The 26579-nt window shown below is 52.3% G+C and overlaps 4 protein-coding genes across 4 annotated transcripts; 3 read left to right on the plus strand and 1 right to left on the minus strand.

Annotated features, from left to right (window-relative positions):
• Positions 1 to 13808: 13808 nt before the first annotated feature.
• On the plus strand, positions 13809 to 14639 carry N7482_010111 (uncharacterized protein; the record flags this gene model as incomplete). Its single annotated transcript, XM_056692235.1, has 1 exon — positions 13809 to 14639. The coding sequence occupies one exon, from the start codon at positions 13809 to 13811 to the stop codon at positions 14637 to 14639; it is 831 nt and encodes a 276-aa protein (XP_056538192.1).
• Positions 14640 to 17784: 3145 nt separating this feature from the next.
• On the minus strand, positions 17785 to 19340 carry N7482_010112 (uncharacterized protein; the record flags this gene model as incomplete). Its single annotated transcript, XM_056692236.1, has 5 exons — positions 17785 to 17857; positions 17938 to 18047; positions 18107 to 18697; positions 18865 to 18960; positions 19107 to 19340. 5 exons carry the CDS (start codon positions 19338 to 19340, stop codon positions 17785 to 17787), a joined length of 1104 nt encoding a protein of 367 aa, XP_056538193.1.
• Positions 19341 to 21437: 2097 nt separating this feature from the next.
• N7482_010113 (uncharacterized protein) lies at positions 21438 to 22022 on the plus strand (the record flags this gene model as incomplete). Its single annotated transcript, XM_056692237.1, has 1 exon — positions 21438 to 22022. One exon carries the CDS (start codon positions 21438 to 21440, stop codon positions 22020 to 22022), a length of 585 nt encoding a protein of 194 aa, XP_056538194.1.
• Positions 22023 to 24339: 2317 nt separating this feature from the next.
• mirC (siderochrome-iron transporter MirC) lies at positions 24340 to 26468 on the plus strand (the record flags this gene model as incomplete). The annotated part of the gene is made up of 5 exons (XM_056692238.1): positions 24340 to 24563; positions 24632 to 24762; positions 24835 to 25572; positions 25633 to 26294; positions 26376 to 26468. The coding sequence occupies 5 exons, from the start codon at positions 24340 to 24342 to the stop codon at positions 26466 to 26468; spliced, it is 1848 nt and encodes a 615-aa protein (XP_056538195.1).
• Positions 26469 to 26579: the final 111 nt, after the last annotated feature.

The raw sequence follows: 26579 nt of genomic DNA on the forward strand, positions 1-26579 counted from the left end.
CAATATGGCGTGATATTATGCCAGAAAATGACCCCGCAATATTTCATGCGAAGGACCCGCAGTTGCACCTTAGTTATGCCCGACAAAATCAACTCTTATAAATCTAGGAGGTTCCTTTGCTTCGATGATGAAGCAAAAGAAGAAGAATATCGAAGTTTTAGCCGACCCATAGTTCTCAAGTACCAACGAATTCTTCCTCGAGATAGAGCCTTTTCATTTCGACGAGGATAAGACTCGTGGGGGCTTGGGAAAACCTCCATCGTACAGAAACCAAACCAAACTCAAGTTTAGGTGATGTCGACCACTCTAGCCTGTGTAGTTTACTAGAGCTCGGCAACTCCTAACGCACGAGTCAGAGTGGAGGTATAATTAATCATCCAGATGTATTATGGACTTGAATTTAATTACGATAGTCCTGCGATAGATGCTCCGTCACATCAAATATCTGTGGGCCAACAAACAAACAACGCTTCACATGCATGCAACGGTGCCAAAGTCAAGTACAATTCGCCCTTGATTGGGCAACCATTGGCCCGCACCGGATGTTTCAATCGGGGGAGACATACAATGGACATACTTGAATCAGAGATTCGAGCTTGGCGTCTCTATTTATGTTTTATTGCTAACTGGGTAGTCTGTTGTTATAGTGCCCGTGTATCTTCTATCGCGGCTATCAACAGCTGGGGTTCCTACATCAACATGCCTAACTCTTCCAATGCGGCTGTTTTTATAGCTCTGGCAAATACCAGCATACCTCCTGATACTGTTGCATTATATATGCCAAAGGCTAACCAAAAGGCTTATTACTCTCTTTCGTTCATCGTTAGCTTTTTGTTCAACCACCTGATTCGTAAGTGCACATTTAAATGCTGAAAACTTTTTGAAATCCCAACGTAGTGAAGGGAATGACTAAACTTTCGTGCATGTAGCCTCGCTGCAATCCACTAGGGATACCGGAACGGCTATTGCGACGACCACTATCTTTCCGCTCTGGGATACCATTCCCTCACATTCTACGGGTGGGCAAAGGTACATCATAAGCAATGGAATTGTTTATCTAATTATGAAATCAATCTAGTGCTGATCTTGTTCGTTATTATTCGTTATTACTAATGTCATCGAACAGAAACCGAACTGTTGTCTGATACTATGGTTATGGGTCGACAATTACATCCGTCACAAAACTTGGTCTAATCTAGACGGATGCAGATAAATCGGACTTCCTGTTAGGTGTGCAATTGTTGCAGATGTGCAAAGCGTGTCCTCCTAATTGGTTGGGTCAGATGCCGCTATGACATGCATTTTTTTCCTGTTCGTCACTTGATGCCTCTTCCTTTCTTTTGCCCGACGATGTTACGTCGTCATCTGTGTGCGGCGTGGCTGTCACCCTAAATCTGAGGCAGTATCAGCCAGTAGGATCTTTGGACATTGGGCGCCAAAGACCCTATTGCAGAGATTTTATTCCAACCCTCCAAACCCTCCCTTTCGAAGCGCCGATCCCAACAAGTCTTTACGAGTTGTCCAGTGAGACTTTTCCAAACAGCATTTGGACGCGCATCAAGTCGATCACCAGATCCACCGCTATCTTCGCCCCCCACCCTTCAATTTGGAATTTTTTTGTTTTCCCCATTCGCATTTGTAAGCTCACGCTCACCTTTTAGCTTCGAACCTTGCAAGGCTTTCAGAAAAAAGCCCGAACCTCGGAGGTAGTCCGGTGGATAGCCAGGATGGCCACGTGGGGGGCTGATGCAATGCGGGATTAAGGACTGAGTCGGGTATTGTCGGTGCTGACGTACCAACAAAGCCGGACGAGCGAATCTGACATGGGTGCCTGCGTTGTTCAGGACAATAGTCTATTCTGTAGTTGAGTACACCGTATTTAACAACACATGTCTAGGGTATCCCTTGGTGAAGGAAGGATATTCGCCGAGGGGGAGGGGTTCAGATAATAGAGAAGGATGGTGGGGTGTGCAAAGCACGAGCAAAGAACATCCTAATTAAATGCCCTCAGTCGGTGCAAGCGATGTCCGTTAGTTACCGTCTTTGTTAATCTGTCGGCAAGGCAATAATATATACCGCAAAAGCCATGAGCCACTAGAATACTATAGTGGCGGCCCAGAAGTATTGCACTCCAGTACTCTGCATCCTGACCGCCCTACCTACGACAACCTACACCGCGTACCTCTACGCACAAAAGCGCGCTGCGTCTTTTTCGCATTGCAGAATATTCGGCAGATAATTAGTAAACACTACGGCCGAAGTACCGGGGTGCAAAGGCTTTAGCCACTGTACATGTCATGTTCACTTTGGGAAACAGTGTCCTCTCTCAACTTGCTGACCACGGGCCCATCTTTGTCAAAGTAATACAAATCAGTCATCGTGCATGTCTTAGAACAGTTTGCTCTGCATGCACCATGCAATCGATCGGCCCCGTGAGGCAAATCGAGACCCTGATCTCGCAATTATGTGATATCACTGGACATAGTCGACTGTAAGGTGGCTATGCACTTTGCTGTGCTCCGGTTAATCTCGACGGGATGTTACAAGACTCGGCGGGTGAGATGAATGCTGATGATCCCAGGGAATGTGTTATGTGTATTTGTCTGCACATTATTGCGAGCCTGTATTTACTTTTCTCGAGAACTCATTCCTTACCGGCCTGACATGCGTATTAAAAGTTTTAAGGTCCTCTCTGCTGAAAGAGGGTGGTTTAATTTGGGCGCAATGGCTTGACCACCCCTAAAATGAAGATCTTCCTTTCGCGGATGACATATCGAATTTAATTACTAAGTAGATTGACTCTCTGCAAAACTAGTCTTGACGTTTTCGAATGCTTTATCCTTAAACAAAGTTTTTCTTGCAATGATTATCCCAACCCTACCAGGTAGTATCTCCTGGGCCTGGTTCTATACCGGGTGACTCAGCTGAAGAAAATCCTGCCCCCCCATTTCCGCGCCCGTGTTCTCCGTTCGCCGGGCGCACCCTCGGAGGCCCCGGTGTGGAACGTCTCTTCCATGGATTGCATTCAATAATGCAAATCAGAGGGGTTAGTAGTGGGGATGAAATAATTTTTCTGAGGAGAATAGGACAACATTACCGACTTGTGTGCCTAACTAGGACTGTCTGCCGAAAGCTAGTACTGTAGTACTCCTATATTTGTCCGTATTGTGCATGCAACACCTCCGTAGTTAATTTGGAAGGCCGTGAGGCTCTGCTACATTGAATTTCTCGCTCGGTATATCAAGTGGGATTCTACAGCATAGCGTTCACTTAAGCAGACGGTCAGCCGGAGCGCTTGGCGTCTACGGTACAGTATGTATGGTCTTTCTGTACGGAGTTTTGAGCGAAATTTGCAGCATGGGGTTTTATTACGATATGCTTGTATTTACATTGTATAGGTTAGGCCGAGTCAGGTACAGTAACAGAATAAATTAAGTACGGGATAGAGTCATCAAAATCATCTAGAACCCCACTTCTAATATACGCGGCCATCTGCAGCTACATCAATTCGCCAGATGAATTGCAAGGCCATGGCTGATGTTCATCTGTAAAAGAGCAAAAAATACACGTCTTTCGCACCATGGTATTGATGCAGAATTTACAGTACACACCCTAGGCGTAAACCAGTATACCGAGTCCCCTCTACCCCCCTTGCAAAAAATCACAAAATACTGATCGGCTAAACCTTGGGGAGTTACAAATGAAGTACCTGGCTCGTCGTAGCCTTCTCGTATCAAATCTCTCCGTCTGCTATGATGTGGCCATATCGTTAGGGCCATGGTGCTTCTTGATGATCATGAATAGGGACAGGTAGATTGCCTAAGCACCAGACATCATGCTCATCACCTTGGATCCGCACTGCTTCTTTTTTGGGGCGGCCACGGAGATCACCGAGACAAAGAGGCAGCAGGAAATCCGCGGTCGAACCAGCTCCCGCGAGTGTGCAGTACAAACCAAATCAGCCGAGCTAAGTCCGGGTCGCTGGATCAGCCAGCAGGTTTGGGGCAAACCACACCCTTCCGCGTTCGAAGGACCAGTAAACGAATACCTATTCACTCTATGCCTCCAATCAGAGTATGCCTATTATGGTATGTACCGAGAAAATTAATTTGTTTCTGGACTTTCGCGTATCGGTAGTTGTATTTACGGGCGGGGTCGCCTGAACTAACTACGGACTTCCTTGTTATTCTTGGCCCTCGCACCTCTAGCCATACGAGGATATGTCACCGCCCAGATATGATTGACTGATATCTGTAAAGATCTAAAGACAATTTACTACCCTGGGATTAGCGTTGCGTCCGGCACCTGTCAGGTCTGCAGACCGACATCATCTTGACCGCTTACGGTGTCTCAGTGTGATTCAGCACGACGTCGCGCTCTTAGACCCCCTGCCGTTTACCATCATCACGGGTAAAGCACCCATGGAACAAGTAGAAGCAGCCCAAAGAAAAGTAAAAGCCCATACTGCCATCTGACTTGCTGAACACAGCCATTAGCCCGAGACTAACGTCCCGGGGCACTGGCTCGCGGTGTGATAGTTGAAGCATTAGTCCTCGCCCTAGAGACTGTCGTCAACTCTCTACTACCACTGATTGGATCGCCAAGGACGAGAAAGAGACTTCGCACAATGCACTGTTGTGGGCAACGGCGAAGCGAATGCATCGATCGGAGTGAGTTTCCCAACAATTTCGACGAAATATGACTCTTTCACAAGGCCCGATCGCTCATTTTTGATTATAGACCACGGAAGTCGAACGAGATCCGATCAATACGATATCCGGTTCCCCCTCATTCGCCGCCGACGATCAGAGTCTGTATCATTGGATTGCGGTCAGACATAGGTGCGTAATTTCAGGGTCAGCAAGCAACCTCACCTTGCACTCACTGTTTTCGGGTTTCGGGGTTAAGAAGATTATGCCCAGCCCAGAGGAAGCAACGACAGTGGTCAGTCAGTCGGCCGCCTGAAGAAACCACGGCTTGAAGAAGTGAAAACTACATAACGTAATCCACCTGCGTGACCGCCAGTCTGAAATCCCATAGTAAATGCCATAATTTTATCCCATAATATTTCAATAACCACGTCGTATTCTGAATCAAAATCCCCAATGTAGGTTTTTCTAAGTATAGCGCGAATAGTATAGCAAAGTTACAATGTTTTATTTTATCAATATCACTATCAAATATACTATACTGCATGTAAACAATTAAAAAGAAGAGATATATATATTTCAATCAAATTTTTCAACATTAGTCCCCCTTTTAGAAGCTGATGACAATTCTACTCTTCTGGGCGGAGAAATCCGTAGAATGATCTGTATGGCACATTTTTCTGTGAATCCCCGTATCGGCCTCTACCTACCCAACAAGTCTCTAGCCTAAGGGCTGCGGACTATGAATAGTCAGGGGCAGAAAATCCCGATCAGAGGTCTCTGACCCCTTATTCTATTCCCGATATTTCTCACAGACGACGAGCTAAGTTCGAGCCTGTCGCAGAGATGAAAATTCTCGAAGATCCTGGTCCGGGTTCGGTTTATGGGATCTTCGCAGCGATTTTGTCCCGCGAGCTAAAGAGGATTGATTCATTGTCGATTTGTATTAACGAAATTTTTCGCCATAGTTAATTTGCCCGGCGTGCCCATTCCTTCGTGCGTAGTTCAGGGGGGAGTGGGTCGCCCCATAACTGGACGAACTATTCTTAAATTATGTATCACTTGCCCCGGTCGCAGCTCGGAGCTAGAATCTCCGACCGTAAGTGCCCCGTGCGAGGTTGTAGTGTGTTTACCAGCGCAGAGCGTTCTCAGCGGATCATGGTTCACCTGACGTGAGTAAGATGCGACATTAATTAATCCAGATAGAAAGGTTACAGCAGTGGCTACGGAGTACCGAATGAGGGAAGCACCGCAACACATCTAGGCAGGCAGCTAAGCCGATCAGCAACCCCTCCCAGATCCACTCGCATGAAGGAACTGCAATAGCCACTAAAAAGAAGAACGGGAAAGATAAACAATATCTGTTTTCTGCTGCATCCATTAATATTCCTCACGACAGAGCGACTCTGGCTAAGCAGCCCCCTGAAGAGATGAAGATTGTCACAGGTTATTTGAGCATCATTATCAGCATGGAGGCGATCCAAGCTTCGACAACAGGCCATTAGCTCCGGGAAACCACGTGCTTCAAATGTGAAGGCGGGGAGGCGGCGGAGGGGAAGGGGGCTATCATTTCCCCTTGAATAATTCCTCTTGGTTGGCTGGCTATGTTTGCGGATCGCTGCGCCTGGGTACTTCTCGCAGCTACACATCATCCCTATCAAAGCGGGACGGCACATTAGCTTTCTGCACTCGATGTCAGAGATGTTTTGCCAAATGTATGCCGGGATTTAATGGTCGAGATTCTCATGAATTTTGATTTTATTTTTAGCGAGCACTACCGCTGCTGGTGATCAACTCATTTATCTAACTCTAGGGGCCACAAACTATATCTGGTACGCAGAACCCCTCGTCGAATACAAATCCGTCCATATCCAAGACAGGCTAGATGAAGCCCGCAACAAGCGTGAAGGAGATCCGCCGAGTACTAAGGACGCCCGACGGTTAGTGCTGAATTATCACGGAAATTTGTGGTTCAATTCCCAGGACGTTGCGCCGACCTTCCAACCAGGAAAAAAGGCCTGCCAAAGGTCATATTCTGCTGATCAAGTACTCCCGTACGGGGAAGCACATACCTCCGGGTCTAGTTCTGCTTTTACCTTCCTGGGCATAATGGAGTCATTTTCCAGCCGCGCAAAAATACCGGTAGCGTACGGCCGGTTTTCCTGATATCATCCAGGGGGGATTAGGCCCTATACATAGCTCTCTAGTTAGCCCGCAAGTAGCTCCAGGACCACTCCCGGCCCCAAGGCTTATTCTAGAAGTGCTGTGCGCGGCTACTGATCCTCCTCCGGCCGGAAATCCGGGCCACAGGGCCCGTAACAATGCAAATTAATTTTAACAAAATCCTCCTGTAAGCCTCAGCCATCCTCATAATCCAGAATTTCGACCATTGATAAATTCCTATTGGTTGCTTCGCTTATCAATCCCCTCCTGATTCGCTCGTTGACTCATTTCCAGAAGCACGTGAAAATTTCGAGAAAATCGTTTTTTTGATATTTTCAAGTCGCTCTTCTTGGGCGTCTCTGTATTTTGCCTATCTGCCTGTCATCTCTTAGGGCATAGCCTAGCACGAAAGCAGTAAACGCGCAATCCGTGAAGGAATTGTGATAGCTAGAAAAGGCTGTTGAAGCTACCCGAAGATTCCCCGCGAGGATTCTCGCTACCATTTGCCTCTTAAGGGTTACGGTGTTGATCGTCTGCGAGATTCTTCTTTGGGGAGTGCCGCTCTGCGTGTCAGCCGTCAGCGGGATCCATCAGGATATTTCGGGGATTCTTCAGGCGCCCCAAAACCCTATGTCCCTTCCTTCACGGGAGTTTTTCTTATCTTTTTTTTTATTATCTTCTCGTGTCAGGCACCGTCATCATCTCATTCTCCATAATTTTGTCTTCACGCTATTGACATTAGCTTTTCTCTGTAAACATTTCTAGAATCGTCATCGACAAGCACGACACTAGTGAGCTGTGCAGGATATGGCCACATGGCTAATTTTGCAAATTTTCTTCTGCAGCCAGTAGCCGTGCAGTACGGTAATCTTCATACTGTGTTGATCCTCACGGTAAAATATGAGCCCACTACTCCAGGCAGGGCAAAAACTGCGACGGTGGGATCCACTCAGCGGAGTCGGCGACCGCGTACTGACGGGTTTTTGAGTTCTGCACAATCTCGTGCTATGCGGCTGAAAGCTTACCTGGCGGTACGGGCTTGAGGGAGGGGTTGACTTCTGCTGGTGGAGTGTGTATGCAAAATACAGGGTATGAGTATTTAATTATTTTCACGTATGGAGAGTACTGTACGGTAGGTCACTTATGCCGGGGTCTACGCACGACATGTGTCCAGGGTATGTACAGGAGGAGAGATGAGGTCGGGGAAGGGGCGCGGGTAGGGGGTATGAATCAAGTACGGAGTACTCTGTAGACTGCATTGGTTCAATCCACCATGAACCAATTAATCCTTGTCCGTAATCCATCTCGTTCGTTTCGCATAAACCGTGCGGGTTAAGAGGGGGTTGGATTGCATTGCATTGGCCCCCTGCTGGCGGGCTCAGTCTCAGGTTGTTAATTGCGCAATAATGCAGAACCAGGGTCGGGATCAGGGCAGTGCGAACAGTTGGCCTGCAGAAACCCGAGCACAGGCGCCGGGGCGGATTCGCATTGTCTGGACCTTTTAAAAGTCTACGAATGAGACGTATCAGACCAGGTCTCTTGATGGTCCCCGGAGCGGGAATTGACCAAGTTAGTTGGCAGCCACGCGTACTGAACTGGACCGTTCGGCGTAGTTCGGGGCCACCTGTTTAGGGTTGCAGACTGGGATCTATGCAGGGATAAAATCATGGCTGCCCGTGGTAGTCCTTCGGTTCGAGTCATGGGCATTCTCTTGGCCCTAGGTGATCTCATTATTGAGCTAAGCCATGCGCTATCTGAAACCGCGTTCTTGCCGCGCTGCGGGATTATCTCGATCTATCCTGCTTCTCCGTTGAATCTCCTGTCTTTCATGTTGGGTGGGGGTCGGGGGCGACGGGAAGGACGTTGAACTCATACAGCACCACTATGCTCTGCGGAGTACTCGGAGGCTGTTGGTAGTCGTAGATACTTCGTACAGAGAACGTATAACTAGGCTAGACGACCCCCACCTGTACATCGTCTCCTCCCGCAGCTCTAGCCCCATTCTATTCTTGATGTTCTACTGATTTGTCGTCGTGCCACCTCCTCCCCACTCACCTCATGCAACTGAGCACAGCGACTGCACATCAAGGCTATAGCTACAGGGGGTTCAGACCAACACAATACAATGTGGATGCGGAAACTTTGCATGACGCCTCTCAAGCAGGAACGCCCGAGTCAGACTGTGCAGGAACTTGCCCATCTCCAATCCGGCATGGGGGTCATCCCAATCGTATCGGTGGCCATACAGGAGTAGTACAGTAGTATTCCATCAGCCTGAGTCCATTCGAAGCATCATGATAGGAAATCTGGCGACCAAATGCAGGACTGGCATTCCAAAATCGCCTTTTGTGGGCGGGTTGAGTGAGGCCTTTTGGACGGCGGTATAAAGGAGTCCATAGGGGAGTTTGCAGACGTGTGGAAACACCACAGGATGGAGGTACTGTCGACCACGAAACACGTATCAGTTTCTCGGATGCACGACGGCAGAGGCCGACACGCCAAGGTCACATCATCGCACCAAAGCCAGGCAGTATTGAATTACTGCTTCTGGACGATGACGCTGTTGGGGATACATCGGTACCGACATGCAGACAGGCGGCTATCGCTAGACTAGCGGGGTGTCACCGGAGGGGGGATGGCGTCGCCCATAGCGTTGTTGGGCGGCTGTGCTCACCGGACTGACGGAGCATGGGTTTAATGACAAATGATGGGTTGGTCTTGACTCGCGGCGACATGCAGAGTCACGGTTTCAAATCAGACCGTTCAACCGACCGGAGCCACCTCGCGAACCGTCGACCTCGAACAAAGAAAGATTCGCCTGAAGGGCATCGAGAGAACGGCCGATCGACATGAATTGGGATGCATCGGCGCAGTCGCCATTGCCCAAGCCCCTTCTCCGTCCTCCATCCTTCAGCGCCGGGGATGTCCAGCCCATCACCACAAAGTACGGGTGAAAGGGTCACTGATTGGTGGACGGGCAGACAAGTTGTGGCCACAGCGGCCACGTTCCACCCTGGTCGGGCGGCCCTGGCGGATCATTGGCCGTGGATGGGGCCAGGATCGGGACGCAACCTGCACGACATGACTCGTAACCGGCCGCCAGAATGTGATGATGGGCCAAGGCACGGACTCCCTCGGGTAATCCCTCCCCGCTGCCCGAGTATTACCCATCTACGAGTGCGCGGGTCTGGCGAGGTGCAGGGCGCCTCGCTTCCATGGGATGAAGTGCTTTAGTCCATGACGGAACGCTTTAGGAAGGAGTCGGCCTCGGCCAGGCCGACACTCACGTGATGGGACCGCACTGCGGCTACGCGACTAACGCCAGGCTACTTCGTCCGGTGGCGTCGTGATTGGCCTGACGAGAGTTTGAGGAGATGAAAGGTGGAACCATCCCCAAACAAAGACCCGGGGGTCGTCCGGTTGTTAGCGCCCTGGTGCCATGTTGATCAGATCTGCACGGACGCGGGAGCGCTCGCCCATTGAGGCTACAGGATGCAGGAGAGGCGAGGCGAAAACAAAGAAAACGGAACTAGCAGCGCTAACGGACCAAAGATCCCCGGGTGGACTCGCGACGATACTCAGAAGAGAAATGAGCGCGAGGGAGAAAGGAGAAAATACGACCAGGGTCGTTGCTACAGCCTAAGCCCAGTGTTGGGAGGCTTGCGCAAGCGGTCGTGCTCGATTACCTCGCTTTCTCCTGTACGGTTGGGTTGGCCGTGTTGGCCGTGTTGGCCGTGCCTGTTGGCCTATTTGATTGCAGATTCCATTTCTTTCTAGAATTCGGCGGTTCTTGGGGGGGGGGTCAGCAATGAGCTCGGGAGCTTGGAGCTTGGAGCTTGGAGCTTGAGCTTGGAGCTTGAGCTTGGAGCTATGCGATCTCGAGGAAGTACGGTACCGTCGTGTTGTACGGAGTACAGGACCGCCTGTAAGGAACGGACCGGTAATGAGACACGGGTCTGGGACCCATTTTGGTCATGGGCCGAAACGATCGGCCGAATTTACCTGAAGAAAATCGTCGTGTTCAGGGCACGGACGGGTAAATTTCGGTCCAAAATTAGAGGGGAAAAAAATACGGTCTGCGCTCAGGGTCAGACTACTCAACCGTTGCCCGCAATTAGGCACTGCAGATGACCGACGATCTACCAGCCGCTGATCAGGCGGCGCCAAAGAAAAAAGCGCCCCTAAAGGAGTAAAGAAGAAAAGGAGCTGATGCTTGACATCACGCGGGACATTCATCGACTTGCTACGGACGCCAGGACCGTACAATAGTCGAGTCATGCAGCGATGAATGAACCGGATGATCCAACGTAATACCATAATACTATAGGTGGAGCGAGCCGATTCTCGACTCTAGACTCCATGTCTCTGGGGGTAATTCTTTCTTTTCTTCAAGGGTGGTGTGGAGATGGGCGGAGCAGCGAGCAAGAGGGGATATGGGGCTACATTGCCCGTGGTGGAAGCTGGCAATTGTTGCCTGTGCTCCCGGGTGTTGCCGATAGATAAGGAGCCTCGCCCAGTGGAGTGCCCGTTTTCCCCAATCATCCCCCGCGTCGGCCGCGCCAAATGTGCCCATCGCCTCAGCCATGGTTTGCTCCATCTCGGAGACAGGACCAGATACCGGGACTAGCACGGTCTCCAGATGGGCCCTGACTCGGTCGCCCTCCGGATGCGACATCAAGGCCTTGGTTCCCCTGGGTATTCGAGAGCCATCGACCGCATGGAAATCAGTGGATGGGATGACTCGTGCGAACCGGATCTATGGACTCGTGGGTTTGGCGGTAAACTGTCACATTACATGGTTCCCTCTGTCAGGAGGGTACCAAAACCCAGAAAAGCAGATGCGTTGGCAGATGCAAAATGCTTTCTGCATCTGAGGCCAAATTGAGCCCGCATTAGCTCGTCTCCCCCATTCGCCCTTGCGGCCCAGGGCCACGGCGGACGTCGCAACAGGTGACGGTTTGTAGTCCAATAGACGCGGCGCGTTTGTGTTGGTTTTTTTGGCTTTGTTGGCTGCATGCCTCGAGGTGTATGACTCGGCAGAACGCTGAATACTCGAGACGAAAGGGGACCCTGACGTCTGGGTCAGAGTCCCCCCGAACCAGACCCGAGCCAAGCCACGCTGGGCCCTCCGATGAGTCGCTCACATCGCGAAGACGGACTAACTCGCGGGTAAATTGAAACATTGATCTAAAACAGAAAATGCACGCGAGTCCACGCTCTGATTTCCGCATGATTATTTCAGAGGGCCGCTGGGATTGGCTCGCATGGTTCCCCAATCTGATCCCTGTCCCATCGCCTGCGCGACTCCATCAGTGTTGGAGCTGGCCTATCAACCAGGGCCGATGAACGGGTGCGGCCGACCATTGCGTTGCCGTGATTCTTCTCGTTTCTTTTTTTATGCTTTCCTTTTCTTCCAATACACCCTGTAACCCTGTACGGCTGCTATGTGCCGTCAGGTATCCTCCGGACCTGTTGGACCGTCCGAGCGACGGTCCAGAAAGTACATCGCACCGGAGCACGTAATCTTTCAACTCGTGTGTGTTCATGTTCATATACGACAGGCGCGTCCCCACAATTTGTCATTCGCAAACTTTAGAACCCGCGCTACAAATGCAAAAGACTAAAAGGTCGGTAACGCGCCTGTAATTTTGGATGTGGATTCCCCCGCGCTGCCCCATTACCCGTATCTGACTGAAACAGGTTCCATGAAAAAAAACTTGGGCAATCGGAATTAGGAAATTGAGATGTTCGAAAGAGGGATCGGCCCCCGTCGAAAGGGCTAACCCATCGCGCTGAAGTCATTACTGCGGGACCAACAAGCTGCGGTCGAGATTGCCGCGCCTCTTTGAGACAAGGGGGGGGAAAAAAAAAAGAAAAAAGAAAAAAAAAGAGAAAGGGCAAAATCATATACTCACCAAATCACCGTAGCAATATCCTCGTAACTTGGTTGAAAATAAGTGACCAAATACCACCGAGGAACCAGAAATTATCCGATTCCACGCATCGCTCGCGCCGCACTGGTGGCCGAGTCTGCCTTTCCTTTCACACCGAGCAGACTGTGTGGAACGCCTTGGGTGATCGCCGCCAGTCAACGACCCTGTCTGCACAGAATTTTGAGATATCAATTTAAACAGTGGCGACATGATTCAACTGTCTGCACGTCCAGCATCCAGAACCACCGGGCACGGAGCCCCCAGTCCGGTTCACCGGTCTCCATCGCCCACACCCTACCACACTTTTACCTCTCTGGGGGTGGACCCGAACGCTCCTTGAATGCCCGTAGAGGCGAGGCACATCCACTCGCGGGCTACAGAGCTGGTTCATGCTTGCGCCCCCTCTGGAGGGATCTCCTCCCCTCCCTCTCCGACCACATAAGCCCCCTCTCCCCTGTTAGCCCCAAGGAGCCTTGTGTATCCGCGGTACAACTCTCATACAGGGGGCCAAAGGAGCGACAAACCAGCCCGACCCGGGCAATCGGTACAGTGCACCCAACAGCGCTGTTAGCTTGGAGTCATTTTCGGTATTTTCTTTTTTCCCATTTAAGCCCGTGTCTCCAGGTGATCTGCCACGGCTAGAATTCTTTCGATCTATAAACCTCGCTTCCCTTCTTCCCTAGCCGGATCTTATACTACACTCTCCGTCACCCACCATCAATCAACACCCCCTCTAATCTCTCCGATCTTAATCTCTCTTTTATACCTCCCACCTAGGTCTTCCTCTTCCTCTCTCATCGTACTCTAAAATCCATTGCGGGGGAGAGCACATCACGTATATGCGACCCGTTCGCCTGTTGCACATCACTGAAGAACAAGGATCATCACTCTCACAACACCTTCTTCGCCCCAGAGTATCGTGAGGATCTATCAATCCATCCAAAAAACAAAGAGAGTCCAAGGGGGGACCGCATCATTCATCAACATATCAACCACCTGATCCCTTCCCACCCCGATCTCGACACTGGGACAAGCAAGAGGCAGAAGACGCCCATCCACAACCATGGAGGCTCGCACAGAAACATACCATCACCAGCGACCATCAGCACGGCAAGGCCAGATGAAGATTGACTCGCTGCTGAACCCACCCTCGGCGGACAGCGGCGCGGACGAGTACAGCGGCTCGCCTTACAAGCCGCACGCGACGATGTCATCCTCGTCGCACGGCGGCGGCTACGCACATTCGCCAGGCAACCCACCATCTCCCAACCAGTACTGGTACGGACGATATCAGGGCTACCATGACACCAGCCCGGGCGCCGCATCCACCGCCACGACGCACGCCAGCAGTGGCAGCGGCGGCAGCATGAACGCACACCACCAGAGCCAGCCATCCGGGGGCAACCACCGCCACATGTTCCTGTCCTACCGGCCGACGAACAGGTCAGCACACTCGTCGCCGGACCCGTACCACCCACGCGAGCGGTACGACTCGGTCTCATCCAGCTCCAGCAACAACGGCAACGACCGGCGGCGGCCCCCGCGGCCCAAGTATGAGGAAGAGGAGATGTACTTCATCTGGTACCACCGCGTGGACCTGTGCCAGGAGTGGAAGGAGGTGCGCGAGAGCTTCAACCAGCAGTTCCCCAGCCGGCAACGGCGCGGGTTCCAGGGCATCCAGTGCAAGTTCTACCGCTTCATCAAGGAGAAGAAGTGCCCGACGCTGCGGGAGCAGCGGCGCATGCGGGATGGCGAGTTCATGCGCGAGGGTGCGTCGATGGGGGCGGAGTCGGGGGCGCCGCGGTTTGGCGTCAGGGAGTGGGCGAATGTGTGGTATCCGTGGATGCGCGAGGCCCAGGACACGGTGATGAGCCAGCCGCGCCCGTCGACGTGATCCGTGATCCGTGATCCATGACCATGACCATGATGGTGATCCATGATCTCTTTTTCATTGTTCTTGTTCTTGTTCTTGTTCTTGTTCTTGTTCTTGTTCTTGTTCTTGTTCTTGTTCTGTTCCTATAATATTGGCTGGAGGCTCTTTGTCATTTCCGTTTTACAAGATACCTCAAGGGAGTTTGATTTCCTTTTGCGGCGGGATTCGTTATTCGTTATTCGTTATTCGTTCGCCTGTCTTTGAACACTTTGGGTTTAGGAGGTTATCTGCTTGTTTTGTTCGCCTTTGGCGTTTTCTTTTGTTTTTTGGCCTGCTGGGAGGGGTTTTTGGCATTTGGATTGCGTTGCCCTTTCTACCTTATGTCTTTCTACTATATCTACCAGTACAGTCGAATGCTGCATTGTCATGATCTGAGCGTGATCAACTTGTTCGTCAGAAATACCTACCTCTCCTTGAACCATTTCCCATGGCATCCCTCTCCTACGCGTACATTCTACATCTACATTCCCGCCCTACACTGTTTCCTCGGGTTCAAAGTTCAAGGTTCAACGAAGCTAACACTGCCCACCCAGGCAGATCAGCGTGCGGGTCGATATCGAGTCTCGCCAATGCCGCTGCAGTATGACGGCCGTCAATCAGCCTTGCCAGTCACGCAGCAGGCCTGAACAAAGCGGAAAATAATCAAAACGGCCTCCAAAAGCCAGTGAGGAATCAAATCGTGATCAGCGAAGCTCCTACGCTCTTCAAACCTCTCGCTAGCTACGCTCCCGATACAAGAAAAACCCCTGCTCCAGCCTGCCGGTGATCGCGGCTGCCCGAATTCATCCAACGAGCAAGTCCGCGTATTTCCGTTGGAGGCTGGAGTGGCCTGGCCCACACTAGACTGTGAAAGTACGAGACAAACTCGGGGTGGCTTCGTGGGCTGCGACTCGCCAATCCTTCACGCGGCCCTCGGCCACGTCCCGCTTGTGGAGTTGTTGGATGAGGCAGCGCCCACGAAGGCCTGGGGCCCGGATTTCGTCGATAGGCCCCGCCTGGAGCAATGACTTCCTTGGGGGCCGTGGTGCTGTGTTGGCCCGGGCCGGGGGCCGGGGCCGGGGCTTGGCCGGGGCTTGGCTGGGGCTTGGCTGGGGCAGGGGGGGACGGACCAGGAGGCGAGTGGTGAGTGATATGCGATGTGCGATGTGGGGAGTCGTGCAGAAATCTACCGAAGGATCATGGGTTGCGTCGGGCGCAAAATCCCGCGACTGTCAGAACGCTGACATCCGAGAAGGCCTCATCTCTCGAAATGGACGGAGATGACAATTATCAGTAGGGGCGCGACGGGGGAACTCATCGAAGAAGCAGAAGCCCCGAGGATGCAGCCCTGAAGGATGCAGCCCTGGCTAAATTTACATTTACTGAATGGACTGGATCCTCAGGCCATCTACTGTACAAGTTGCAGTGGATGCCAAATTGCATTAGACCCTATTCCCCTCTGTTCGCCGGGGCCAGACTTCGACAGAGCCGCATGGCAGAGTTCGCGCCAAAGCAGAGCTACACCTAGTGCAGGACATCACCTTCCTGCAGCCGTCAATTGCTGACACGGGTCAGACTGCAGTAGCACGGAGAACAGAACAGGTGGACTCCATCATTGCCGACGTATTACTGGTATGGCCGCAGAATGATTCCTCTTCCGGTCAACTCCACCTCTCCACGGCATCTGTCAGCCTCACTGGATGTAATTAACACCTGCTCACGCCACGCATGGCCATGTGAAGACTGGCACACAAGCTAGGCAGGATAGGCAGGATAGACAGGATAGACAGGATAGGCAATGCGCCGGTTGTGACTAGGCGGCTAGTTCGTCGACACGGACCATTGGCTCGAGCGTTATTGGCTCGAGCGTTAGCCGGAGATTGCTGGAGTTTCCTAGTTCAGGTTCCGCCCGGCCTGAGTCGCGAGTGGCAGAAAGTACGGAGTAACTAGTGTAACGACGGAGTATGCACGGAATAATTCTCGCCTAGTAACGCTGAGTGGGGGTTACTAGTCTGTCGGCTGTTCAGGGATGTGGGGACGCAATTACGAATACACGCCGGTGGAGCTGGCACTGCGATTATGGTCCGCAAGCTACGGAACCATGCTCGGGGCTCTAGCTGGTAGGATGTAACGTTTCCGGACGAACATTCTGGCTGAAGTCGGCATTTGTACGGCGTACTTAAGTTGTCTTAGATGGGTTAGGTTAGCGTCGCGGATGGCGGAAGGCAGTGGCGATGTCGATGGCGATGGCGATGGCGACCGTGCTTGGGCCTGTGGGCGTGGGCGTTCGGGGGCGGTTATTCAAGTCTCTAGTGACTGGCAGCATCAGACCTCTTCTGGCAATCGCGTCTCGGCAGACGACGTTGGTAGGTTCTCAAGACTCATAAAGCAGCCTCGATATTGCGAACCACGCGTGAATCCTTTCGCGCTGCTAACCCCGTAAATGGCAAAAAAGAAAAATTCGCAAAAATGAGACCAAACAAAGGAAGAAAAAAAATTAGAAAAGAGTGTCTCTTCCCAGAAGGCCTCTCAAAAGCAAGACCGGCTCGTGAACGCGGAGGCGTTCATCACGATCGTGCTAGTTTACCCGATGCCATGGCCTACGGGTAGCGCGGGCAGCATCCGGACAAATAAGCTTCGTGGAAATCAGGGCCCGTAACGCCCCTCTTGCTCATTTGGTGGCTAGCGCTGATACTGATCAATTTTTCGGCGACAGGGATTGTGGATTTCGTTGAAGTCATATGAGCGTGTGGATGTACGAGGGATGGACTGCATCCCGATTGTGCCACGAAGGGCCAATTGGGATGGGAGAATTACAGTTTGATGTGATGTACTTGAACTTGCATGCAAACAGTATGACATCGTTGGATGCATCTTTGGCGGGACCGGCACTTACATCTGGAGGAATCTACCGTCATTATGAGTCTGAGAGCGTGGTACTTTTGCAACCATGTTTTCAAAAAGCCAGAGTGAATTGGTTTTGGTTTAAAGCATCTCTCGTGTTATCATATCGGCACATAATGGATCAATCGCTAACTATCCCATATCCCATCTTCGTGCTTTTCCCATTAGCTGCACCCGGAAAGTAGGCTTACAAGCCCCGGCCGCCGTGGCAGCTCCTGGAGGATCAGACAATGGCGACGGCAGATGCCATGGGGTTCGGAACTGTGTTCTGGTGAAAGGCCGTGGCAACCTTGCAACTGTTGATACAAGAACGGGTCAGCATGCTCGTACCCTCGATGTGATCGATGTGATGGTAACCAGAAGCTTATTAACTCACGGATCAGTCATAAACTCGACGGTGCATCCCTCCCAGGACTCGTCCTCGGCCTTCTTCTTGAAGCTCCAACCATCTTCGAGGCTGCAGAAGAAGACGTACATAGAGCTGGCCTGAAGATAACGGTTAGTTACTTGAATCTCACTCAGGCATCAACTTTCGCGTATCATACCTTGTTCTTCTCTGTGTGGGAGACGATCTGGTCAACCTCATACTCCATAGCAAGACCGGTGAGTTCCTGGACCTTGGTAGAGTCCAGGATGCCATCGATACGGACCAGGCGCGAGCCACCAGCCTCAATCATCTTGAGCAGTGCGGGAGGGACCTTCTCACCCCGCGGGGCCGCCTCAACCTTGATGGTCAACGTCTCATCGGGAATCGCGTGGTTCTGGATGCTGATGCCCTTGTTGTGGGCCTCAAGGTACTTCTTGCAATCCATCTCATCGCAAAACTGCACGGTGATCTCCGCCATGTCGGAGCGGAAGGCGCAGTCGACAGGACCCCCGTAAACCAGGCCCAGGATGTCCGAGATGGTCATCCACTCGGGCAAGTCCCTGAAAAGAACACCGCGGGCAGGGTCCGTGCTATAGAAGATGCCCCCACCACTAGCCGTCAGCGCGCGGACATGCGCCATGAACTCCTCGGGGCTGCGGATACCACGGACAGCAGCAGGTTGAGGAGGAGAGAACTCCTTGGCCGCGGAGTTGATGCTGGATGGAGCGTCATGGCTACCCTCGGTGCCTTGCTCGGACTCACTCAGGGACTGTCATAAAATGGAATCTCGTTATCATTTGCGTTGTCTCAGGAATCACTTCATGATCAGGAAACGAAGTGAGAGAAGATGCAGCATAGGCAAGTCGGAGCAACACTATGTTTCCATGAAGTAGGGTGTACCAGCACACCACCAGGTTATCAGGATCTCATACATACCTCTACAACAAGGGGGTTGTCCGAGTAATCCTTGCTTCCAATGCCGTAGCTGATCTTGCGCATGACAGGCTTGGTCTCCTTCAACTCAGCAGGGAACTGTTATGAATGAAACATGGTCAGCACATTCCTTTTCTCAAGACAGGCGTGCACTCCTTGGGACAGATGACGCCTCAACCATCTCATCTTGCTTCAATTTCGGCTAATTGACATCACGTAGTCTGCAAGTACGTGCAGATACATACCTTGTCACAGCTTTTATCGCTCTCGCGGCCCTCACGCCTGCGATTGATGCCATCCACGATGCAGACCAGGCTCTTCGAGTCAGCGTAGATGCTGACCTCCAGATACTGTGGCTCACGGCGGCTCAGGAAGGACGAGACGCTGTCGTAGATGATGTCGCGGATCTCACGACGCTCAGCCAGTAACTTTTCATCGGGAGGCTGTATGGGCAGCACGTTCCCGATAAGAGTCACCATATTTGCGATTGGAATGGAGGAGTAGCAGTGCAGAACAGACAGGCATGTACCCGTGGGGCGGAGATGGTTGGATCACTCAATGTTTGGCAGGAGGATGGGGGAGGAGAGAGGAGGTGTGAGAGATGTTGTGGGCGTCACGTAACGTTACGCGTGTGTTTGATGCCGAGGGCATTGGTTGCCGCCGGCGATGCAGATCCAGCCTTGTAGAGGCAAGAACCAAGGGCTCGTTGCTGTTGGCCATTTTTTCTCGTGGTTCTTTCTTTTTTTATTAATGACAGGTGATGGTGCAGGTACCCGATTTGGAAGGACCTCTGCGAATAGCAGAACAGCAAGCAATAACGGGCACTATGGAAATGTACTCACAATGCGAACATATATGTTAAGCTTTGTTTTTCTAGTATTTTCTTTCCTAGTGTCTTTCTGTCTGGCATGGTACATCTTCAGTATACACCTTGGTATAGTTCTGAAGTCGATAGCAGCGGTATATACGCTGCTGTGCATAAAAAGCGGGGAAACAAGTCATAGCGACGAAGTGGTGCAAGCTAATCGAGAATCTCTACCGAAGGAAGTAGGCTGAAGAGAAGGAAAGAAAGTCTCATAGCATATAAGGAAAGGAAAACACCACAGTCGGGCGGGGCATCATATGTGAGATGTGGAACTTCGCAAAGAAGAGGGCACTGGCTTTTCCATTGAATTTAGTATCCAAAATATCTAAAGACAGCCTTGTCGGAGGGCTCATACTTTGAGATTCCACTGTAGCCTTCGGTACTCTGTATAAGGTGATGGAACTAAACGTGTAACAAAGCGCTGTCAAAATGCATGTGCATTTTAGTATACGTTCTGTGGTAGCCACTTTTACTGCTTGCCGTAAGTCTCAGTAAAGGCAGATAAGGACCAGCATATGCGATAGAAGTAACAGGTTGCGGTCAACTAGGAGTTTTCATTCATGCCCCTCAGTCCCAAATATCCACGTGAACGTGTAGGAGATTTCAACCTTCCAAAGTACTACTCAGAACAGGTCTCACTGAAAATTTATATGGAAGTGGAAATATATCGGAGGGAATAATGGCAAATGAGGCAAGACTTCTACTATAATGGCCCCGGTCTAGCGAGGATCAGACAGACTCTAGACATTTGGGATATTTTATACTTCCGAAATGTCAAACTAGGTGCACAAATAGAGCAGAAGTCTGTTCCGACCGCTACATTTTATTAGGGGAGTATGGCATGACGGGAACCCTCAGTGATATACCCAGATTTATATAGCCATATGCATTTTGGGAGACTTCAAATAGTTACTCCTGGGAAATACCATCTAGGTCTACAAGGTTCCATTTTATCGAAGATTCCGTGCGAGGGCCATAAACGGTTGAAATACGCTTGCCACAGTTATGTAGTTTGTAGTAAAGTGCCACTGCACTTCACAAGTTTGGAGTCGGTGACATGGGAAAAGGTCTGGCATTCTCGGGCTCAGCGTCATCCCTTTGGAAATCCCTTTGGAAATGTCTTTCTGCTTATCTTCCTAAAATCCACTGCAACCTTTTACGAAACCAGAGAATCGGTCATGGATCTCCCGTTCTGTCGCAATACTGAAAACCACCTGGTCACCGATAGAGTGGAGATGTTGAATCTTTGTTGGGGTGTGTGCCTTGCCGATGAGGTCATCTCAGTTGCTTATCCGCGGTTTCGCCCAACTACCTCGCAGCAGATAGACGCCTTCCAGACTCGTCGCAAGATAAGAAATAGGGGATACCTTACGGCCTGTGCCGGAGGTTCCGGGAAGCCCCCAATTTCCCGCCTCGATGGGGGACGCCCAGTGAGACTGGTAGAGTCATCGTACTCCTGGAGTTTCGGGGTCAGTGACGTAGCCGCGACCGGCATGTGCTACTCAGGAGTATCTGGACCGCTGTTCTTCTGCCCTTGACCTGATCATCATATCATTTCACCGCGATTCTCGCCTCTAGGGAATCAATTTCCGTTTCTATAGTCCTCCTCTTCTTACCACCTCCCATCGCTGGGCAAACGAAGCTAGACACTCCTTTCCGCTTTGCCCTTCAGCCCCGCATAAGCCCCTCTCTTTCCACCTCCCCTCTCGCCATGTCGCAATTCAAATTCGTCAATTCCAACGAGCCCGTGCCCGGTAACGGCACCCTACCGCTTGAATTCACAATCACCACCAAGCCCTCGACAGACATCTGGTCCAAGCCTCCGTCGACCAACAGCTTCTCCGCACCAATCCTCTACCAATCCGTCCCGATTCAATCCTTCAAGCGCATACGGGCTGCCTTCAACGCCCTATGGAAGCACCAGTATGACCAGGGTGGCCTGATCCTGATCCTGCGCGGCGCGGACGGGACCCAGAAGTGGGTGAAGACGGGCATCGAGCTGGTCCACGGCAAGCCGCATCTCAGCGTCGTGGCGAAGGACCGCTGGGCGGACTGGAGCTTGCTGCCGGTACCGTCGGGCGGCGGCGCGGCGACGATCGAGATGGTGCGTGAGGCGGACAATAGTCTTTGGATCTACCTGGTCGAGGGCGTGCAGAAGTCACCGATTCGCGAGGTCACCTGGATCTTCCATGAGGATGTGCAGGAGTTCTGGGTCGGGGTTTATGCGGCGCGACCAGGCAGTGAGGGAGGCGAGCTGCCGGTCAACTTTGGACATTTGATTATAGATTTGGCGTGAGTCTGTAGGGAGATTCAGTCTCAGCTCTATGCATGGATGGTCTGGCATATTCGGGGGGTTATCTCCATGAACAGTGTTATAATATGCTGGTCGATGAAATAGTTTTTAATACAGGTGCTTTTAGTCGCAATGGTGTGTGATATCTTGTACAAGGCTCCGATCATTGATGTCTTAGGTAGCGGGCGTTATAAGGAGAAAGAGCAACCGTCGTACATGGCAGATTGTCTATCGTGAGTTCTTCTCCCGTCTCTGATCTACGGACAGGTGAGATGCTGCCCACTGCTGCGGTTGTCATAGGTCATAAGTAGCACGGACTATGGCCGATCCGATGCTAGGCGGCTGATAGGGAGGGTTGATGACGCATGTTTGACCGAATTGCAGCGGGGTTCCCAAAATAGGATGGACCCTTACAGAAGAGGCCGATCTCTGGGCGCCAGCTGATCACAGCGAGATCAACGGGTATGTTCTCTATATTTATTTTCGATGCATCGCATGGATTACCACCCCATATGCAGTGTTTGTCCCACCCAGTATGACAGGATATTCCAGAGATTGATGCCTGCTGCCACTCGGTGCGACTCTCGCCCGCTTGATCTTGGGAGACCGAGACCGTGACCGAATAGCTCCATCCTCCGGAGCAACTGCTCCTGATAATTGATGCTCATCAATCTCACCAATCAGATACACTGGCAAGGAAACCCGGTACCTCAGACTTCAGACTGTCCCACGGCAATCTCCCGATTCGACCCAACCTATAGCTGCCACGTGCCGGATCATGGGACTCCCGCGTCACACCACCGTAACTCGCGTTGTGCCCAGAAAGGCACGGTATGACTGGACTCTTGGACCTTGTCCTTCACATTCCGGTTGACGCTGTGACAGAGGTGGACGACATCGTTTCAATTATCTCCTGTTCTGCACGGAGGACTCCCTTGGAGTCTGCAGGGCCGACCGGAGCAGACACCGAAAAGGAAAGCCCCAGTCATAAATCCCCCCATTAATGGGACCCACTCAGCAAAGACCAAGGATGACTCCTAGCGGTTCCAACTGACGAACCAACGCCCATTCCAGCATCTTATCGATCAATCATATCTGATCAGGCTGCCGTCTTGGCTATTGACTCCCCTGGGTTGACTTGTCTGCAACCTGCGTGTCCAGCCAGTCGTCGAGTACTCCGTACATCCCGCGTACCCGGCGTGTGTGGGCTCGTGGCTCATAATCCACCCCTCCCCGGTGCCTGACGTGAACTGACACCTTGTCATGCTCCACTTCGTCTCCTTGGGCGCGAAGAAACCACCTTTCACCTTTTCCCTTCTATCTGCCTCCGATTCCCGAACCTCCCCGACAAACCAATCCCAGTCATCCGCGCCTCATCTGCTGCGTCACATCTCGATGATCAGCGTCTGACTCAAATTAGACTTGGTGCATCTGCCTGCCGGAATGCTGGAGCGTGCTGAGTTCGGATCGCGATTTACAACTCGTTTCTCGCCTGCAATCCCCGTCGCCGTGCACAAGTGCGACCGACGATCCGACTTGGCTTCATTACTCTGCGTTTCCTTCCAAGGCCGCCAGGGCCACTAAGACCACACGGCTGGACTCGTCCGACTCGGCCTCCTTCCCTTACAGTTGGGCGCTCCTCTCTCATTAGGCCGTTCCCCTCCCCCCCACACGGCCAAGGCTCGACGGACTTCCCTGCGACCCAAGACACGCCAGGCGGATCTACCCATCCGCCGCATCCCCCTCCACCCCCCGCCTGCTGCGAAACCTGCTCCTTTATAGCATAGCCTTTTATGAGTTTATCGACTACCGCGCTTGCCCCCTTTCCTTTTTGACGGGCTCGTTGCTGCGCCGCGCCCCGTATTTTTCCTCGGTGCCGATTTACGATTGTTTTCGTTTGCTGATTACTCACTTGAGATCGCCGGCGCTGATTTGCGGGCCCTGTTTGCCTTGCTTTTTTTCAGCTCTGACGGTGGACCTGACTGGCTCCGGTCGCCTACCCTAAGAGGACCCCTCTACGAGGTGCGCAAGCGGCGTTTAGTCAAGCAGCAGAGTTCCCATCCCCTTTTATGAGATACGCCCGCTTCCTGTCACGCTCATGTTGCATGAACTTTTTTGGATGATCCGGGTGCCGGTTCCTACTTTCGCGAGATCGCCGCCCTTTTCTCTGGACGGTTCTGCCTATTCTAGGATTTTGATCTAGTTCTTATCTGCTGCCTGCGTTCCCGTTCCGGTCTTATATGGACTCATCCGTCAGCCCCGAGTTCTGTGATCGCTTCGTCTCGCCCGACCCTGTTGTGCACGCACCCAGGCCGCGGAGATGCCCCTTCTCGATCCTCGCTCTGGTCCTTCCTACGGTGCTATAGAACAGGAGGTTACCTGCGATATGGATCATGAAGGAGAGCAGTTATTACAGGGTGGGTACGACATGGAGGACGACTCCAGTGGTCTGTCCACGCCTAGCGAGGCGCAGGAGGGAGTGCGGAAAATCGAGGCAATTAACATGACCTGGACGAGACGGTCGTTGATTATTGCCTATGTCAGGTTCGTGTGGCTTGCAGCGGCGCTTTGCCCGATTTCATCATACATCCCTCGGCTGACTTGGCGCAAAGTATATTCCTCATGGCCTTCTGCACGTCATTAGAGGGACAGACGGTGATGTCCCTGTCGGCGTACGCGACAAGTGCGTTCAGTAAGCACTCGTTGATCTCGACGGTGCTCGTCGTTCAGAATGTAGTCAACGGTGAGTGAGGCGGGCTCGCCCACACAGAGCCAAAAAATGAACCGGGAACACAGCCACTAACGTGTCAGCCAGCTGTGATCAAGCCACCAATGGCAAAGGTGGCCGATGTGTTCGGTCGCTTCGAAGCCTTCTGTGTCAGTATTTTGATCTACATCTTGGGCTACATCCAAATGGCCGCGTCCACGAACGTCGAAACCTACGCTTCCGCCCAGATTTTCTATTCCGCCGGCTCGACGGGCTTGCAGATCCTCCAGCAAGTGTTCATCGCCGACAGCAGTGACTTGCTTAACCGTGCTTTCCTGGCCCTGTTGCCGGAGTTCCCGTTCTTGATCACGGTATGGCTCGGTCCCACCATTGCCGATGCCGTTCTGCGGTCCTCATCGTGGCGATGGGGCTACGGCATGTGGGCCATCATTTTGCCGGCAGCTTTCTTGCCGCTTGCGCTCTCATTGCTTCTGAACCAGCGCAAGGCTCGCCGGCTGAACCTGCTCAAGTCACCTCGGCACAAGCGGCAGAGAAGCTTCATCAACGTGGTCAAGCGGACCTGGTATGATCTGGATGTCGGCGGACTGGCCCTGTTATCCGCCGCCGTCACCTTGATCCTCGTGCCGCTGACTCTAGCAGCCCACTCGAAGAATGGATGGAAGAGTACCAGTATCATTGTGATGATGGTCGCCGGTGTGGTCTTTTTATTCTTCCTACCATTCTGGGAGGGCTCGAAGAAACTGGCGCCAAAACCCTTGCTCTCCCTGCATCTTCTCCGCCAGCGAACTGCTCTCGCGGGTTGCGCGTTGGCGTTCTGGTACTTCAGTAAGTCCTTTGCTTTATATGGCCCCATGCAAGACGGTATGCGCTGACCACTTCTCCCAGTGGCATTCTACTTCTCCGTTCAACCATACCTGTACTCTTATCTCCAGGTCGTCCAGGGCTATGACGTTGCCACTGCTGGTCGCGTCACCCAGACCTTTGCCTTTACCTCCACTATCGCTGCATTCACCGTTTCCCTCCTCATTAAATATACCCGGCGATACCGCGTGTTCGTGACCATCGGATGCGTCATTTACATGGCCGGTCTGGCCTTCATGTTCCTAGGCCGCGGCGAAGGCGCTTCCCACGCACAAGTCCTCGGTGCCCAGATCCTGGTCGGCTGCGGCGGCGGTCTTCTCAACGTGCCCGTCCAGCTCGGCGTGCAAGCCTCTGCGAGCCACCAGGAGGTCGCCGCCGCAACCGCGATGTTCCTGACCTCAATGGAGATGGGCGGCGCCGTGGGCGCAGCCATCTCGGGCGCGATCTGGTCTTCTTCCATTCCCAAGAAGCTCATGCAGTACCTGCCGGACGAGACCAAGTCCGAAGCGGGTGAGATCTTCGGCAAGCTGACCACAGCGCTGTCGTACCCGATGGGATCGCCCACGCGTGATGCGATCAACCGCTCCTATCAGGAGACCATGAACCGGCTCCTGACGCTGGCCTTGCTTGTGACGCTGCCGCTCATCCCGCTCAGCTTGATCATGGAGAACTATAAGCTCGATAAGGTGAGCACTCCACATGCACGAACACGCTGGAGATATCCATCCCGCCATCTGGTGAGAATGTTTTGCTAACCTCGCCCCCAGATGAGCCCCAACAGCCACGACCACGACACGAATCCCTCATCCCTTGTCGAGGCAGAGCCCGACTCCGAGGATCCAGATCACAAGCGGACCTAAGCACCCCAACCGGGTGCCCGCGGCCGCCGCACACAAGTGCTACGACTGTATGAACTGCGCCCTGCGTCTACCATTTTGGATTCATCCCCCTATCTCCCGTCTCATTTACTG

The sequence above is a fragment of the Penicillium canariense genome (assembly GCF_028826845.1).
Source record: "Penicillium canariense strain IBT 26290 chromosome Unknown utg000008l_segment0_segment0, whole genome shotgun sequence".
NCBI classification, from domain to species: domain Eukaryota; kingdom Fungi; phylum Ascomycota; class Eurotiomycetes; order Eurotiales; family Aspergillaceae; genus Penicillium; species Penicillium canariense.